This window comes from Penaeus japonicus, unplaced genomic scaffold, assembly GCF_977035675.1.
Source record: "Penaeus japonicus unplaced genomic scaffold, GWHDUDI00000001_assembly GWHDUDI00000022, whole genome shotgun sequence".
Lineage (NCBI taxonomy): Eukaryota > Metazoa > Arthropoda > Malacostraca > Decapoda > Penaeidae > Penaeus > Penaeus japonicus.
The window spans coordinates 11,397,565-11,415,064 of NW_028234424.1; the positions used below are offsets into that span (position 1 = coordinate 11,397,565).

The following is a 17,500-nucleotide window of genomic DNA, read 5'->3' on the forward strand; positions in this document are numbered from 1 at the left end:
AAATAAACTGCGCCAAACAATACAATAAAAATGAAAACAAGAGAGAGAAACTCAAGGGGAAGTTGAGGTCCCTTACAGCACACTCACGTGAAATACAAACCACAGAACGTGAAAACAGAGATCCACAGACGCCGCAATAAACTTCTCCATTAAACTGCCTTTTATGACACAGGAGAATAGAGTAGATGCAGTCCCCTCGCTAACTTAATTATGTAGGACGAAAGTAAAACAAAATGGCCTGGTCAATGGTTGATGGTCTGAATCGTTCGTCTACATTTGAAAATAAGCCACAAAGACTAAATTCCGAAATTGAGATAGGGGAGCGACCCCGACGAAGGGAAGAGGAAGGGAAACTCTTTAAAAAGAGAGTGTGTGTGGGGGGGGGATGAGTGGGTACACATAGACACCTTTTGATAAATGTATAGAGAAGCAAGAGGGAGGGGGGTAGTGGGGGGGGAGAGGGAAATAAATAGGAGAGGAGAGAAGAATATAAGGGGAGAGGACGAGAGGAGAGGAAAGGCAGGAGAGGACGAGAGGAGGGGAAAGGCAGGAGAGGACGAGAGGAGAGGAAAGGCAGGAGAGGACGAGAGGAGAGGAAAGGCAGGAGAGGACGAGAGGAGGGGAAAGGAAAGGAGAGGAAAGTGTAACCTTGCCATATCCATTTGTATTTATATTTTGTTTGATATCTTTGTTATTCTGTCCATTGAATATTACTTGTACATTTATGCTTTCGCTATTGTATTAAATATGATGTACTCACCAATACGACTTGTATTATCTTCCATGTTATTCTATTTGTTTCTTATATATCTTACCACACGCACATATATACATACATATTCGTACGCTCGTTGCTTCACCCATCTGTTTACTCCTCTCTTACTGTCACGTCAGACACACCAGTGCTGTTTCGTCCTTCCCTTCGCAAGATCTAAGTACTGATACAATACTTCCCTCACCATGTTCCAATGTCACAGACGTGATTCACATACATCCTTAGGTAAATCTTACATTGTGGTACAAAGTCTGTTCCCGGAGAGCATAGAAGCAACATCTCGCTCCTCGGAAAAGGAGCAGCCCTCACTACAACACACTTCAAACGGAAGCAATAAATGAACTAAACTGCATCAGCTATCTTCTTCACGCCGCTAAGCCCTACACCAACATTCTTCTTGTAGATTAGCCACTCAAACTTCTACAGAAAAAAAGAGGACGGGAGGTGAGGAGAGGACGAGAGTGAAGGAGATGACGAGAGGAGAGGAAAGGAGAGGAGAGGAAAGGAAAGGACGAGAAGAGAGGACAAGGAAGGAAAGGAGAGGAGAGGGGAGGAAAGGAAGGGAGGGGAAAGGTGAGGATGAGAGGAGAGGAAAGGAGAGAACCAGAGAAAAAGGAAAGGAAGAGTAAAGTAGAGGAGAGGAGAGGATAGGAGTGGTGAGGAGAGCAAAGGAGAGCAAAGGATAGGATAGGAAAAGGAAGGAAAGGAGAGGAGAGGTGAGAAGAGGAAAGGAAAGGAAAGGAAAGGAGAGGTGAGGAGAAAAAAGGAAAGGAAAGGACAGGGCAGGAGAGGAGGGGTGAGGAGAGGAAAGCAGAGCAAAAGGAGGAGAGGGAAGGAAAGGAGAGGAGAGGTGAGGAGAAGAAAGGAGAGCAAAGGGAGGAGAGAAAAGGAAAGGAGAAGAGAGGACGAGAGGAGAGGAAAGGAGAGCAAAGGGAGGAAAGGAAAGCAGAGGGCAGGAGAGAAGAGGAAAGGAGAAGAGAGGACGAGAGGAGAGGAAAGGAGAGCAAAGGGAGGAGAGGAAAGCAGAGGGCAGGAGAGAAGAGGAAAAGAGGGGAGAGGAGAGGAGAGGAAAGAAGAGGGCAAGAGATGAGAGGAAAGGAGGGGAGATAAAAGGAAAGTAAAGGAAAGGACAGGACAGGCCGAAAGGGAGGAGAGGATGAAGGGGAAAGATATATTAAAATATCTTTTTAAATAAAAAGAGAAAAAAGAGAGATAGGTGAAAGAAAAAGAAAAGAAGATAGGAAGGGGAGGAGAGAGGAGGGAAAAGAAGCTGGATCTATGCCATATATAATCCATCTTGTAAACTATCTGAACCGATTCATTTTCAGATGACTTTAAAAGGGAGAAGAAAAATATAGAGACAGAGAGAAAGAGGGAGAATATAACTTGACTATTCTAGAGGACCTACGCTGACTATCAAGGCTATCAACTAAAACTCGGGAGTAGTCATTTGTTCCTTTACGGAGAGAAAAGCCTCTGATAACCACTTACAGTCCAGGGAAATAATGATGCTTGCAGATGAAGGTAGGTCTCATTCTCGGGCTGCTTGACCCAGTTTGGGGCATGCCGAAAGTTAGGTCTTCACACAGCAAGAGTTGAACACTTAATAATTCCTCTTCAATGACAAGCTGAAACTTATTTATATTGAATCTATCGAAAATGCCTAACACATTTTCTTCTTTCAACTCCAGAATTCTCTAAGACTTTTTCAATTGTGTTTGATAGATTATAGTTGAATTGTTTTGATTTCTGAATTAAATAGATGTGTAACTTGGTGATAACCTATAATTTATTGGTCACACAACTACAATTCTAACCAGATTCTTCCGGATATTAAACCAATTTATATGTCTATCACAGCAGCTTGAGATGGTGGTTTGTTACCATTACAAAAATTTTATTTTAAAATTTTGCCTACACTTTATGTAAATGGTAATGTACATTTCCTATGTGAATGCAGAATAGCCCAGCCTTATGAAGTCCATTAATGATTACTGGCACTCCAGGGGCATCCATTCCAATGTCTTGTCAATAATTATACTTTTCTTGTTATCAGTAAATTAAATAAATTCAGTAAATATAAAAACTACAATAAGAGGCTACAGCAAATTGTGCTATGAGTTATTAGCAGGCATCAATACACTCAAGTAATATTGTTCTAAACATGATTTAGTCAATTTATAGGTAAAATAATTTACCAGAAGTATGAAGGGGTATACTTAGAATTATATATAACAATATGAAGAAGTATACCATTATCTGCTAACTGGACAAAAGAATTTTAGAATGCATATCAATTTGTTTTAGGTACCATAACATAAAATTAATGTCTGGGGGTTATTTTCTTCATTCATAACTACGACTTCTGGTAAACGTTCTAAGAAATCTGTCCTTTTTTGCTGTCTTAAAAAATGTCAACTTGTCAAATGGAGGTTTTCATTTAGCTTCTGTAGCTTGTTATCGTGATGCAAGATTTACCAAAAGGAAGAAGTGACAGCAACTATGACTATCATATCATTCTCTTTTATAATGACTGATATCAAACACATTCACTCTTGTAAAGGGTAATCAAAGATAAAACCATCAGATTTAAACATTTACTATGAACTACAGAGTTCATGAAAATTGCCAGTTTTATCATTAATAACAGATATTTCACAGGTATATCCTCACTTGCTCTGCACTATTTACCATATTTACAAGATTTATAAAACTGAGAATACATAAATAAAATGGTCACATCAGGATTCTTCTCCCCATAGTATCTGAATGACAGGCTATGCAAAATGGGGGATTATGACCAGAGGGAGAAGAGTGAGTGTCGTGTGAAGGACCGTGTGGGGCCATGGGCATAGTACTCCTGCACGATGGGGTCAATGAAGCGCTCCTTGGAGACTGTCTTGTAAATGGGTTCCCCATAAAGCTTGCCAACTTCCCAGCCTTCAACACCAGACATTAGCTTTTCCTAAAGAGAAACAAGAGACGTGAATAAGTCAATCACAATAAACACTGTCGTTCACAGAAACCATAATGCAAAATATTACCTCTACCTAGTGACATTTGTATGGGGGCCTGACTCATGAATCTGGGCTGGCCTTGAGGTTGGCCCTCCTACTTTTTACACACTATAATGTGCCAGGTCACCATCACAACTCTCAACAAAGATAGAATCTTTTTAACAATTTCATTTGATTTGGCTCAACAAACATCAATGGTAATTTTAAGATCAGTAAAATTACCATTATGTATTCCTGAAGTTTTTCAACTTATATAGTGGGAGGGCGCATGTGGTGCAAATATCCTTAGTTGGCTGTGTCAAAACACACAGCACACATGGGTTCAAAATGCCTCTGAAACAGGTCAGGTTCTTTGCATTTACTAATGGGAATGTGTTAAAATATTGTAACAACAGTGCAAAGTTAAACAGGTGAGGTAAAGCAAAATAATAAACATCAACACCATAGTCATTTAAAGTAGAAAAAAAAAAAATCCTCATATTAGCATACATTATGCCTTAACCCACTGAGACTGGGTGTCATGAAGTAAGCAACATTTGGGGATTTTGGAGTGCAGTCATAATTATTATAATTACCATAATATTGAGCAAAATGGGTTTCACCTAAAATCCAAACCTAGATGGCACCATTTTCTTCTAGCACTAGCAGAAGAGAGAGCTTTGAATGGCACTCATCCAGTCTCTCGCAAGCACTATCTTTAGAAAACAATGGCAGAGAGCAAGTTCCTGACCTCTTATAATTTTTTATGTTTTTATCTTTATCTTAACCCATTGCCAACTGGCTTGTGTAATTGACATGTATCTGCCATTCTGTAGGTTTGGTAGAACAAGGGACACTCATGTTTTGCCTCACAACTGTGTTTTCTGCCCAACTCCTGCTCATTTATACATTAGAATACTGTAAAATAATGTTTTTTTTGTGTGTGTTTCATCATATGAGACATGAGGGTACTGGTATGGCTATGACAATGTTTAGACAAACAATTCCTATAGTTTAGTCTTTCCTCCATAAAGGCGGCATATATGCTGTACACTCAGTGCAACAACGCTATCACAAATCTAAGAAGTAAGAAGTTTGGCCAAACCTCCCCCTCCCCCTCCCCCTCCCCCCCCCCCTCCCCCTCCCCCTCCCCCTCCCCCTCCCCCTCCCCCTCCCCCTCCCCCTCCCCCTCCCCCTCCCCCTCCCCCTCCCCCTCCCCCTCCCCCTCCCCCTCCCCCTCCCCCTCCCCCTCCACCTCCCCCTCCCCCTCCCCCTCCCCCTCCCCCTCCCCCTCCCCCTCCCCCTCCCCCTCCCCCTCCCCCTCCCCCTCCCCCTCCCCCTCCCCCTCCCCCTCCCCCTCCCCCTCCCCCTCCCCCTCCCCCTCCCCCTCCCCCTCCCCCTCCCCCTCCCCCGCCCCCTCCCCCCCCCCCTCCCCCTCCCCCTCCCCCTCCCCCTCCCCCTCCCCCTCCCCCTCCCCCTGCCCCTCCCCCTCCCCCTCCCCCTCCCCATCCCCCTCCCCCTCCCCCTCCCCCTCCCCCTCCCCCTCCCCCTCCCCCTCCCCCTCCCCCTCCCCCTCCCCCTCCCCCTCCCCCTCCCCCTCCCCCCCCCCCTCCCCCTCCCCCTCCCCCTCCCCCCCCCCCTCCCCCTCCCCCTCCCCCTCCCCCTCCCCCTCCCCCTCCCCCTCCCCCTCCCCCTCCCCCTCCCCCTCCCCCTCCCCCTCCCCCTCCCCCTCCCCCTCCCCCTCCCCCTCCCCCTCCCCCTCCCCCTCCACCTCCCCCTCCCCCTCCCCCTCCCCCTCCCCCTCCCCCTCCCCCTCCCCCTCCCCCTCCCCCTCCCCCTCCCCCTCCCCCTCCCCCTCCCCCTCCACCTCCACCTCCCCCTCCCCCTCCCCCTCCCCCTCCCCCTCCCCCTCCCCCTCCCCCTCCCCCTCCCCCTCCCCCTCCCCCTCCCCCTCCCCCTCCCCCTCCCCCCCCCACCCCCCCCCCCCCCCCCCCCCCCCCTCCCCCTCCCCCTCCCCCTCCCCCTCCCCCTCCCCCTCCCCCTCCCCCTCCCCCTCCCCCTCCCCCTCCCCCTCCCCCTCCCCCTCCCCCTCCCCCTCCCCCTCCCCATCCCCCTCCCCCTCCCCCTCCCCCTCCCCCTCCCCCTCCCCCTCCCCCTCCCCCTCCCCCTCCCCTCCCCCTCCCCTCCCCCTCCCCCTCCCCCTCCCCCTCCCCCTCCCCCTCCCTCTCCCTCTCCCTCTCCCTCTACCCCTCCCCCTCCCCCTCCCCCTCCCCCTCCCCCTCCCCCTCCCCCTCCCCCTCCCCCTCCCCCTCCCCCTCCCCCTCCCCCTCCCCCTCCCCCTCCCCCTCCCCCTCCCCCTCCCCCTCCCCCTCCCCCTCCCCCTCACCCTCCCCCTCCCCCTCCCCCTCCCCCTCCCCCTCCCCCTCCCCCTCCCACTCCCTCTCCCCCTCCCCCTCCCCCTCCCCCTCCCCCTCCCCCTCCCCCTCCCCCTCCCCCTCCCCCTCCCCCTCCCCCTCCCCCTCCCCCTCCCCCTCCCCCTCCCCCTCACCCTCACCCTCCCCCTCCCCTTTCCCTTCCCCCTCTCACTCCCCCTCCCCTTCCCCATCCCCCTCACCCTCACCCTCCCCCTCCCCCTCCCCCTCCCCCTCCCCCTCCCCCTCCCCCTCCCCCTCCCCCTCCCCCTCCCCCTCCCCCTCCCCCTCCCCCTCCCCCTCCCCCCCCCCCTCCCCCTCCCCCTCCCCCTCCCCATCCCCATCCCCCTCCCCCTCCCCCTCCCCCTCCCCCTCCCCCTCCCCCTCCCCCTCCCCCTCCCCCTCCCCCTCCCCCTCCCCCTCCCCCTCCCCCTCCCCCCCCCCCCCCCCCTCCCCCTCCCCCTCCCCCTCCCCCTCCCCCTCCCCCCCCCTCCCCCTTCCCCTTCCCCCTCCCCCTCCCCCTCCCCCTCCCATCCCCCTCCCCCCCTCAACTCTCCTACACCACCACCCCCCACTCCCCCAGTGCCCCTTAAATAGTACAAAGTTACACCTCTCGGTCACCCGCAAGCCTTACCAATATCACTCTTCACGTTCAACTCCGGACCAACTTAATTACTTCACACCTCCCTACCATGAAGTTCATCTTGCATGATCATGTAATATAAAAATCATATTTACATCTCATTTCAGTTTTCTTATTTGTGGATAACATTGATTTTGACACGTAAATGATGAATTGTATCAACAAATGAAACTTTATATCATTCCATAATCTTTAAAACAAATTATATCAATATTGCCAATTGTCAAATTATTCACACCAGATGATGTGATATCACATTATGGGAATATATCACTCCTGCTAAACACACATTTTACATGGTTACATAAAAATATTGTGAACAAATACGAAAACCTCCTATCATCCCTCCAGGTGGGTGAAAAGCACAGAGGCACAGCTTGGCAGTTTAGTCAACTGCAACATTAACTGAGCCTGTCATATGACACACATAATTCACACAATACAGTAGAACACAAAAAATGGCTCTAGTTTTACACTGGGAAAGGTCGCGATATGTCGTGTGAAGCTGCCTCGCTCTGAAATAAAATCTATCTGAAATGCCACATAGGTGGCTCTAATACCCATTCTGGGTACTGGGCAAGCAAATCTATCCCTGTGTGCAATGGCCTAATAATCACAGAGGAATACTTTTACTAACCTCTTCTTCTCTGTTCTTCCGAAGCTGCTTGAGGAATTCCCTGTCTCTTTCAGCCAGGAGAAGTGGCTCCAGTGCCAAGCTGGCACTTCTCATCTCAACCTCTTCAATCCTGTAATATTAGTGGTAGGATTTAAAATTGTGTGGAAATTAATTAAAGACTCCTTCTTTTGACAACCACAAGGTGAAGTATGCAGAGCACTCCTATATTTCTCATAAAAGTATAAAAATAATAATAATGACAATTATTAACCCTATGACGACGGTACATCACACCCTTGTGACACAGCTAAATTCACGATGCCAGGGCGTCATGCCAGTGTGACGTTTCCAATGCAATATTGCAAAGGCCCGGCATAGGGTTTTTTGCGTAGCGCGTGCCCCGTCAGGAAAGGGTTAACACGTTGAAGGTGAAAGATGCTTACCTAATCTTCTTGTATGTGCGGTAATAAAAGTATCCAGCAACAGCAGTCATGAGAGAGAAACCAGCAAACATCTGCCTCCCTGAAAAGTAACAGCACCATTAGTTTCTCTAACATTTATGCTTGTTAAAGTCTCAAGTATACATACCTATCACATCACTGTTTAAAAATCCTAAATGCCCATTATCTCAAACTGGACAAAGAAAATTCATGGTTTGCTATGTACCTCACAAGACAATAAAACATTGTCAGGCACATTCATCAATAAAATAAAAATGATTTTGGTATCTTCTTGAAATGGCAGTAAAATAATTTTGGTATCTTATTTCTAGCCCATTCATGTCTTACCAGACACTAAATCTATCATTCATATTCAAAATCACAAGATATCTTATCTACAAAAATTGATATTTCTTTTTTACCTGTTTATCAATCTATCTCTAAACTGACTAGCAAGGAACAAAGTGATCTTCAGGTTGGGGTACCCCCTACGGATGCCAGAGGAACAATGAAAGAGGAAAGATTTGCTTTGTTGGAATGTCAGAAATCATGTAGAATTTGACCAGTAGCTTTAAAACATGCATATATTTTTTTTTTTTCCAAATTGAATCAGCAGATAGAAGTGATTGTTTAATGCATTTCTATATCATACCATATATGGTGCATCTCTCAGGGGTTTATTAATAAGCACTGTGTATACATATCAATTATCATTATTATTTTTTTTTTTTTTCTTTTACTACTAATGAAATGAACTTCAATTTCCTTATATCATTAGTGAAGTGGATGGAAAAATACATAGAGGTATGGGTATAAGAGAGAAATGAGGAGGGAGAGAGGTTGGTGGACTTCACTGCAGTTTTTGAAATGGCAATATGTAACAGCTTCTTTCAGAAGAAAGATAGCCAGTTTGTGAAATACAGGACAAATACAGGAAAAAGTGAGATTGACTTTCTAATATGTAGATAACAACACATGAGGGAAATAAAGAATTGTAAGGTAATAAATGGGGAAAATGTGGCAACACAACACAAAGCATTGGTACTAGACTGGGAATTTAACCCGTTAACGACGGATGACGTGTTTTTTTGTCATACATGATGCAGGACCTCTTGCCTGACAATGGGCGTCATGGCGTTCGGGGATTCTGGATCACTATGTTATTTTATTGTACTATAAGTAATGAGTGAGTGATGTTGACAATTGCAGTCATAATTATTATAACTGCCGTAATAATAAGCAAAATGGTTTTCAACTCACTTACAAAACCTAGATGGCACCACTTTCTTCTAGCACCAGCAGGAGAGAGAGCCTTGAATGGCACCCATCTACGGTCTCTAGCAAGCACTATCTCTGTAGAGTGATGGCACATCGCAAGTTCCCGACCTCTTGCTCTAAAGTACCGCAGATGAAAGATGTGCAGGCAGAACGAGAGGAGGAAGGTGACTCACACCATGCCCAATGCATACAATGTGACCCTGTGCCAGTATGGATGCCTTTTATTGTGGCACTCACTGTCAAAAGCACAAGTTTCCTTCCTCTTCCCAACCTCTTCATTTTGGATGGTTATAAGTTTCGTGTTTGTTCATGACAGCACAGAAATACGAAAAAATAAAGTTGTTTTTTTGTCCCCCCTAAAACAGTAATACTTCTATCACATTGAGTGTAAAGAAAAAAAATGAGTTGATATGGACCCTGAACTACAATTTTAGTCAACTGCAGAATTGATGGAGCCTGTGATATGACAGATATAAATTTCTAAAAATAGTAAAACACACAAAAAAACAAAACACAAAAATGTCTCTAGCTCTGCAATGAGTGACTAAAAGGGAGTGGGAAAAATCAAATTATGTTGCAGAAGCTGCCTTGATCAGAAATAAAACTCATCCTGGAGCCTGTGTAAGCAAATCTATCCCCCGTCAGCAATGGGTTAAGGGTGGAAAGAAAAGAAAGCTTGGGTATGGCAGGGTCAGAAGCTAAAAAAGAGAATTTAAAGAGAGTGTTAGACAGAAAAAGACCATCTGAGGGAGTGCAAGAATCATGGGGAGTGAATAGCAAAGGGGATTAAAGAGGTGGCCAAGATAGTACTAAGTAAAACATCTGGGAAAGGCCCTCCGGAAGAATAGTAAATTTGGTGGATGGAAGAGGTGCAAGCAACAGTTAAGGCAAAAAAAAGAGGCTATGAAGAAATGGGCATCATTCGACTTGCAGGAAGAAAGAGAAACATGTAAATAGGCAAATAAGGTGCGTAAGCAAAGGCCTTGGTATGGAAAAAGTTGGAGGAAGAGCTGGAAACACTGGGAGGAAACAGAAATCTTCAAAGAGTAGCAATGGCTTGGGATAAAGTATAAAAGGATCTTACTCACATAAAACAGATTAAGGACAGGCAAGGAATGGTTCCAATGGACAAGGAAAAGATCAAGGAAAGATATTTCAAGCATCTGCTAAATGGGGAGAATCCTAGAATTAGGATGTCCCTTGATGATGGAGTAGCAAACTATGGTTTAACACCAGATATAGGCAAATTAGAAATTGTGAAAGCACCAAGAAAATAGAAAGGCAAGGCAACTAGACCTGATAATATTTTTGCAAATGTCTATCCCATTCCTGCCATGGCTTCTATTAACCACTCTAGCCGGCTAGATAACAAACAAGTGGTGACTAAACGCGATACCTCTCATGGCACATTGCCATGCTGCGCTTCTATGAGGGCTTTTCACCTGCCCGCTTCAACAGGGTGATAATATGTTTTTGTATTTATTTATGTTATTTTCTGAAGTGAATAAAAATGTGCCTATGATTATATACTCATAATAATCTAAAACATACATTTTGAGGAAGAGATCATGACATGAAAGGACATTACCCAGTGCCAATGGGCTAGGAGAAGAGGGAGTAGATATGCTCTGGGATTTGATGAAAAAGATCTATCATGAGGGGCAAATGCCAAAGGGGTGGAGAGATAAAACTATCTACAAGGAGAAGGGCAATATCCAGGATTGTTGAAACTACAGAGGAAATAAATTAATGTCCCATATCTGAAGAGGATACGGCAATAGGGGAAAAGTTTAGTTTTGTGCCAGGCATAGGGACTGTGGATATAGCATTTGCACTCGGAAAGAAAATGGAAAAACATCAGGGAAAGATGAAGGGACTGCACAAGGTTTTTATAAACCTGGAAAAGGCTTACTACAGAGTGCAAGAAGTAGGGCGATGCACAAGAGAGAAAGGAGTGCCAGAAAAATTAGGATTGTTACAGAACATGTATAGAGGTCTGAACTAGTGTATGAAGCAGCACAGCATTGACTAACTGGATCCCTGTCCATGTTGGACTTCACCAGTCCACATGGGGCATGCCCTTTGCAGATGACATTCAATGCAGCACCAGTAGGGATCAGGTTAGGAAAAGATTGAATATTGGAGGAGAATTTTTGAGGAGAAAGGTGTATAAATCAGTAGGAAGAAAAGAAAGTGACCAAGTTTTATCAATGAGTGAGGGAGAGGTAATAATTTAGGAAAATCTTTTAAAGAATGAAATTTTAAAAATATTTTGGGTTGCAGAATTATCTCATAGAGTGCAACCACAGAGTGACAAGAAAAGACATCAGGGTTTGTATAGGTCAGTGGTAAGACCTATAATGTTATATAGAGCAGAAACATGATCTACAAAAGTGCAGGAAAAGAGACTTGACAGAAAAGAAAAGTTGGACAAGACCAGGAGTGAAAGAATTAGTTACAGTTAAAGTGACTAAGGTGTCAATTAAATCCATGAATTAATGATATGGGAAGAAACAAGGAATACATAGAGTATTGGAAATGAGAGGTGCATGGTAGGTAGAGCAAAGGCTCACCAAAGCAAAGGTGGATGAACAGTGAGAGAGAAGATCTGAGAGAGAGAGAATAATGACGGGCAAGGAGTTACGTGACTGAGCTATGTGGGGATGGCTTATCAGGAAAGTCAACCCTGCATAGAAGTGGGTAGGTAAGAGGAAGAGTAATCAGTTATATCTAATTATCTATTTATCAATTTATTAATAAATTGATTTACTTATATTTCTTACATGTCTGTCCAGAAATCAGTGTCCATATTATTTGACAAGCTGTGGTGTATAATTTCTCTGCAGAGGCAATTCAGTGAAAAAGGCATTTGGCATTTTCCTGCATTCCCTTTTTTTCTTTACAACTAATTAAGCATGAATGCTTCACATGGATTCTGTTGTAACTCAAACCACAGCTTTTCAAATATGGACACTGGCTTTCCAGACTATGAAGTTTGTCTAATTGTAGGCTAATCATTTAAGAGAGAACTAGATAATGATTGAAAAAAGATGATAATGTAATGGTCTAAAAGAATAAATAAAACTAAGGGTACAAAAAATAATCTGAACAAAGTGAAGAATGGCCTTCAATTAAATAGTGGTCTCTAGATCTACCAGAATGTGTGGCCTTCACACTCCACCATGTATATACCACCAAGAGCTTACTCCTTCCTGATAACTTTTCAGCGAGTAGGGAAGTAGTTCAAGCTATCTTTCAAAAATGTACATAGAATAGGTTTGTCAGTATTTGTCAGAATACAGGATATAGTAAAACATACTGATACACCAATAGTGGCTCAGCTGCTCAGCCTAAGTACTAAAGGCAACAAACTTCCCCTCAGTAATTACTTAACCCATTGCGGTAAGGGGATAGATTCACTTGCCCAGTTTCTAAGATATTTTTTTATTTCAGAGCGAGGCAGCTTGAAGCAACATAATTTGAATCTTCCCACTCTCTTTCAGTCACTCACTGTAAAACTAGAGCCATTTTTGTTTTATTTTTTGTGTTTTATTGTGTTTAGAGACTTATATGTGCCATATGACAGGCTGTATTCAAGGCTACAGTTGACTAAAATTATAGTATATGATCCATATAAGCTCATTATTTTCTTTATACTTAGTGTGATAGAAGTATTGCTGTCTTATGGGAGAACAAAAAGCAATTTTATTTTTTCATATTTTCGTGCTGTCATGAATGAACACAAAACATAGAACTACCTACAATGAAGATAATATGAAGAGGTGGGGAAGAGGAAGGTAACCTGTGCTTAAGACTTGCAATGCCACAGTAAAAACCATCTATATTGGCACAGGAGCACATCTTAGATACTGGATATGGTTTGAGTCCCCTTCCTCTTCTAATTCTGCCTGCATATCCTTCATCAGTGGTAATTTAGAGCAAGAGGTCATCAACTTGCTGTGTGCCATCACTCTCTAAAGATAGTGCTTGCTAGAGACTGTGAATGGGTGCCATTCAAGGCTCTGTCTCCTGCTGATGCTAGAAAAAAGTGGTGCCATCTGGATGATAGGTTTGCTTAATATTAGGGTAATTAAAGTAATTATGACTGCAATTGCCATCATCACTTACTCCTTATTCATAGCACTATAAAATAGCAGTGATCCAAAATTTCTGAAAGTCATTTAAGTCATCTTACTAGTGAGGTAGATTTTGGATTATAGTGATAATCACATTGATGGATTATAGTGATAATCACATTGATGGATTATAGTGATAATCACATTGATGGATTATAGTGATAATCACATTGATGGATTATAGTGATAATCACATTGATGGATTATAGTGATAATCACATTGATGTTTATAAGACCTCTCATTATGAAAAGGGTGTATTCATGAACTGCAATGGCAACCCACTACTAATAACCCTGCAGTCTTTGCACCCTGCCTTCCTCCATGTAATCATTTCTTTGAACTGTCCCCTGGTGAGAACACTGATGACCACTATTTGTGGCAAGCAACATGGACTCATCCACAGAACAGCAACTACCCTGAGTTTGAATTTGAGACAGAGAAAGAGACAGAGACAGAGCACGCTCATGCGTACGTGCTTTTCTACATAGTGAGGCAAGCAGTTGTTGGAGACACCTGGCACAATTGCCACACACAATAATCACACATCCAGGCTGCTATTCATCAATGCGTCAAGTTACACAACACATTCACAGCCTTAGTGTGAAGGGAGGAAGAAAGAATAATGGGTAAATCTCTAAATAATCCATAATTGCTTTCAAAATTGGGCTTCATACTTGTATTCTTGGTCTTTTGTACATACACCTGAAAATGGCTCTTTTCTAAACAAGTGCACATCAGGTAAAGCAAAAACATCAGTCGATTGTTTATGTGTGCAGGATAAAGGTTGAAGTAGCTATTGCGAATATCATATCTTGATATCAAATAATTTATTTTGAATTTGTTCAAAACCTGCAACCTTCGTCCCAACAAAAATACAGGGAGGAGGTGATTATAATCCAGCTGTGACATTTTATTTATGATTATTCATATTTTACTCTCCAATTTCCCCGATTCTTGCCTTCCCCTACTATTGGGGCCCAGATTGTGGAGCATCACTGGTACCATTCTGAAAAAATGGGTTTGAGCAATTTTGATCTTCATTTTAAGTGGAAACTGTCCATCTTTAACCCATTCATGCCGGGGCTGTTCCGGCTCTGAATGGTCGGAATGCCGGAGTTTTCAAACACATAAGTCTAACGCCTCGGGATTCTCGGTCGCACTAGCCGCGAGCCTGGGCTGTCCACTCACTCACACCAACCGCTGACCTGGTCAGACGCCCATCGCCGGCGTCTGACCCAAAAAACATGAAACATGTCAGCACATTAGCCGGTGTGAATTGGTTAAATAAGTAATTTATGTCAACGGTAATGCTCAAAATCACTCACAATAGGAAAAGCAGGTTTCATATCATCCTGGACCCTTCATTTTGATGCATTGCCACCTGGCAAACAAAAACTAAGCCAAAGTTCTTTAGGCTCCATGGATGAGCATGTGTCCAAGTCTAGGTCTATCTCATCATTGGTGTCAATGCTGTACTGTATTAAATCTATTATTAGTAGACGGGGATACATTCGCTTGCCCAGTCTCCAGGATAGGTTTTATTTTAGAGCGAGGCAGATTGAAGCAACATAATTTGAATCTTCCCACTCTCTTTCAGTCACTCATAGTAAAACTAGAGCCATTTTTGTTTTATTTTTTGTGTTTTATTGTGTTTAGAGACTTATATGTGCCATATGACAGGATTTATCAAGGCTACAGTTGACTAAAATTATAGTATATGACCCATATCAGCTTATTATTTTCTTTATAATCAGTGTGACAGAAGTATTGCTGTTTTATGGGAGGACAAAAAGCAACTTTCATATTTTTGTTCTGTCATGAACAAATAAGAAACATAACCACCTACAATGAAGATAACATGAAGAGGTTGGGATGAGGAATGAAATCTGTGCTTGTGACTGTGAGTGCCAGTGAAAGGCATCCATATTGGCACAGGAGCACATTTTAGACACTGGGTATGGATTGAGTCACCTTCCTCTTCTCTTTCTGCCTGCACAACCTTCATCAGCAGTACTTTCGAGCAAGAGGTTATCAACTTTCCGAGTGCCATCACTCTATAAAGATAGTGCTTGCTAGAGACTGTGGATGAGTGCGATTCAAGGCTCTCTCTCCTGCTGGTGCTAGGAAAAACTGGTGCCATCTAGGTTTTGGACATTAAGTTACCTTAATATTATGATAATTACAGTAATTAGGACTGCAATTGCCATCATCACTCATTCCTTTTCCACAGCACAATAAAATAGCACAGTGATCCAAAATCCCCAAACGTCATTTACGTCATGACGCCCATCATCAGGCCAAAGCTCCTACGTCATGTATGTCATGACACCCGTCAGCAATGGGTTAATTTAGAAATAAAATACAACCAACTTTCTGGGTACGAAACAATAATTTTTGGGTAGATTTTGTTGTGTTTTGCACATTTATGATATTCATTTCTTCCGGAAACCTTTCATTTCCTAGTTTCATTTCCCCTCCCCCCATGCATCAGCGTCGAAACAGTACTTAATGATTTCTAGCAGGAGATTTAAACAAGTTTTTCGGTATCAAAGCCTCACCCATAGACCTAGGTTAATCCAGGCCAAGAGGAAGGCTTCAGCCACCCCTGGACCCCCTCTTTTTCAAGCACACTTTTTGCCATATTCATATGCAACAAAACCTAACCTACTTTCTTTCATGCTCTAGCCAAGGGGAGGCTCCATCCCCCCCAGGGCCCCCCCTTTTTCAAGCCACTGCATGGCAGGTACATTTTAATCTGAATGTACGCATTACTTACCTTAACCCGTTAACGACAGGTGACAAGATAACACGTCTAGTGTTTTTTGGGCTACACGACGGGGACGCGTTACTTTGTCCAGCCCGGGGTGCAGGAGGAGTCAGCGCTGCGCGCTGGCTCGCGGCCACTGCGGCCGAGAATCCCGATGCGTTAGGCTTATGCGTTCAAGAGTCCCAGAATTTTGGTCTATTTAAGCCGGATTGGCCCCGTTGGGAACGGGTTAATTGGAAGCGTATGAGGGGCCATATCATGGGTTGTCCCGTAAGAGTTTAAACGTTGAACTGACTCAATAAAGCCCTACAACGTGTATCTACAACCTACACACTCAGTATCCATCTCTATACTGATTTTGAAATAACAGCAAGTCCCTATACTCACCATTCAAATGTCTGTTATTGGTCAATAAATTTGTCGGATAAATCGTTTGTTTCCATACTGGTGCTACTATTGTCACGTGACATCATTACCTACTAGCTATGTTTTTTCGTATTTCCCCGGGCAAGGTCGGCCCACGTGCAGAGTCGATATTTTTCAGTTTTCAGTTCATCAGTGCTGTGGAAACATCTCCCTTTACTAAATCTTTAATTCATTTCAAAATAATGCCTCATTTATTTTATGTTTCCGGAGGAAAAGAGTTTTACAGTGTCAAGGCATAATTACAACTAGGTCATGCCATAAGGTTAGTTTTTTGCTACGTTTGGTTGCGTCTTTATCCAATTATACCAAACAAAGCTTTCTCTATTAGTAATGATACAAAGTTTAGATTTTTTACCATTTTCATATAAACCTATTTTGTACCTGTGTTATTTCACATGTTCTTCATCACCATCAAATTACTTTCCCTCTATCTCCATCACGTTCTAAAATATTACCTACATGATAATAGCTCTGCCAAAAGCGAAGAGTTCCGTCCGGTTTAATAGCCTCCCAAAGGGCTGTGTTTGGGGACCTTGGCCCTAATGGGAGGATTGTAGGGACTTTGGCTAGCACGGCACCTAAGGCCTTTCCTTAATCTTGGAGGGTTAAATTCATGCAATCAAAGGGATGGCAGAGAAGCAAAGCCCAACCATTTACTAAAGAAAGTAAATCACGTAAACACATCGGCGGCTTGCAATCTGCCTCTTCATAATTCCCCGATTTCTAGTCTGCTCGCGAGCCACATTTATGTATCTCGCGTACCGTAACAAACATCACCATTCTCACTCACCCGAGAAATAAGTTCTCGCAGGAATTCTCTTAAAATTGATGGCTTCATATCCCCCTTTGGGAGGCAAATCCTGTGTCGGCGCCGCCATGTTCCCGGCTCAGCTGATCGGAGAGGGAAGATGAGGCGCTTGGTGGTGTCTAGCAACTCTTGCAACGCGCGTTAGTGAATATTGGCTCGAGTGTCCTCCTGCTCGTCCATTATTGCTACTTCCAACATTGTCT

General features: G+C 44.0%; 1 protein-coding gene across 1 annotated transcript; it reads right to left on the reverse strand.

Moving 5' to 3' along the window:
• Positions 1-3,358: 3,358 nt before the first annotated feature.
• On the reverse strand, positions 3,359-17,470 carry ND-B16.6 (NADH dehydrogenase (ubiquinone) B16.6 subunit). The gene is made up of 4 exons (XM_086549466.1): positions 17,280-17,470; positions 7,885-7,963; positions 7,463-7,571; positions 3,359-3,740 (listed from the first exon to the last, which is right to left on the reverse strand). The coding sequence occupies exons 1-4, from the start codon at positions 17,365-17,367 to the stop codon at positions 3,570-3,572; spliced, it is 447 nt and encodes a 148-aa protein (XP_086405592.1). The 5' UTR covers positions 17,368-17,470; the 3' UTR covers positions 3,359-3,569.
• Between the last annotated feature and the right edge of the window lie 30 nt (positions 17,471-17,500).

What these genes read in the sequence shown, in the direction of transcription:
- ND-B16.6 (XM_086549466.1), bottom strand. Translation starts at nt 17,367, where the DNA reads ATGGCGGCGCCGACACAGGATTTGCCTCCCAAAGGGGGATATGAAGCC. An exon ending in TGCGAGAACTTATTTCTCGG is followed by an intron (nt 7,964 to 17,279) that starts GTGAGTGAGAAT and finishes GTTACTTTTCAG; the next exon opens with GGAGGCAGATGTTTGCTGGT. An exon ending in CGCACATACAAGAAGATTAG is followed by an intron (nt 7,572 to 7,884) that starts GTAAGCATCTTT and finishes CTAATATTACAG; the next exon opens with GATTGAAGAGGTTGAGATGA.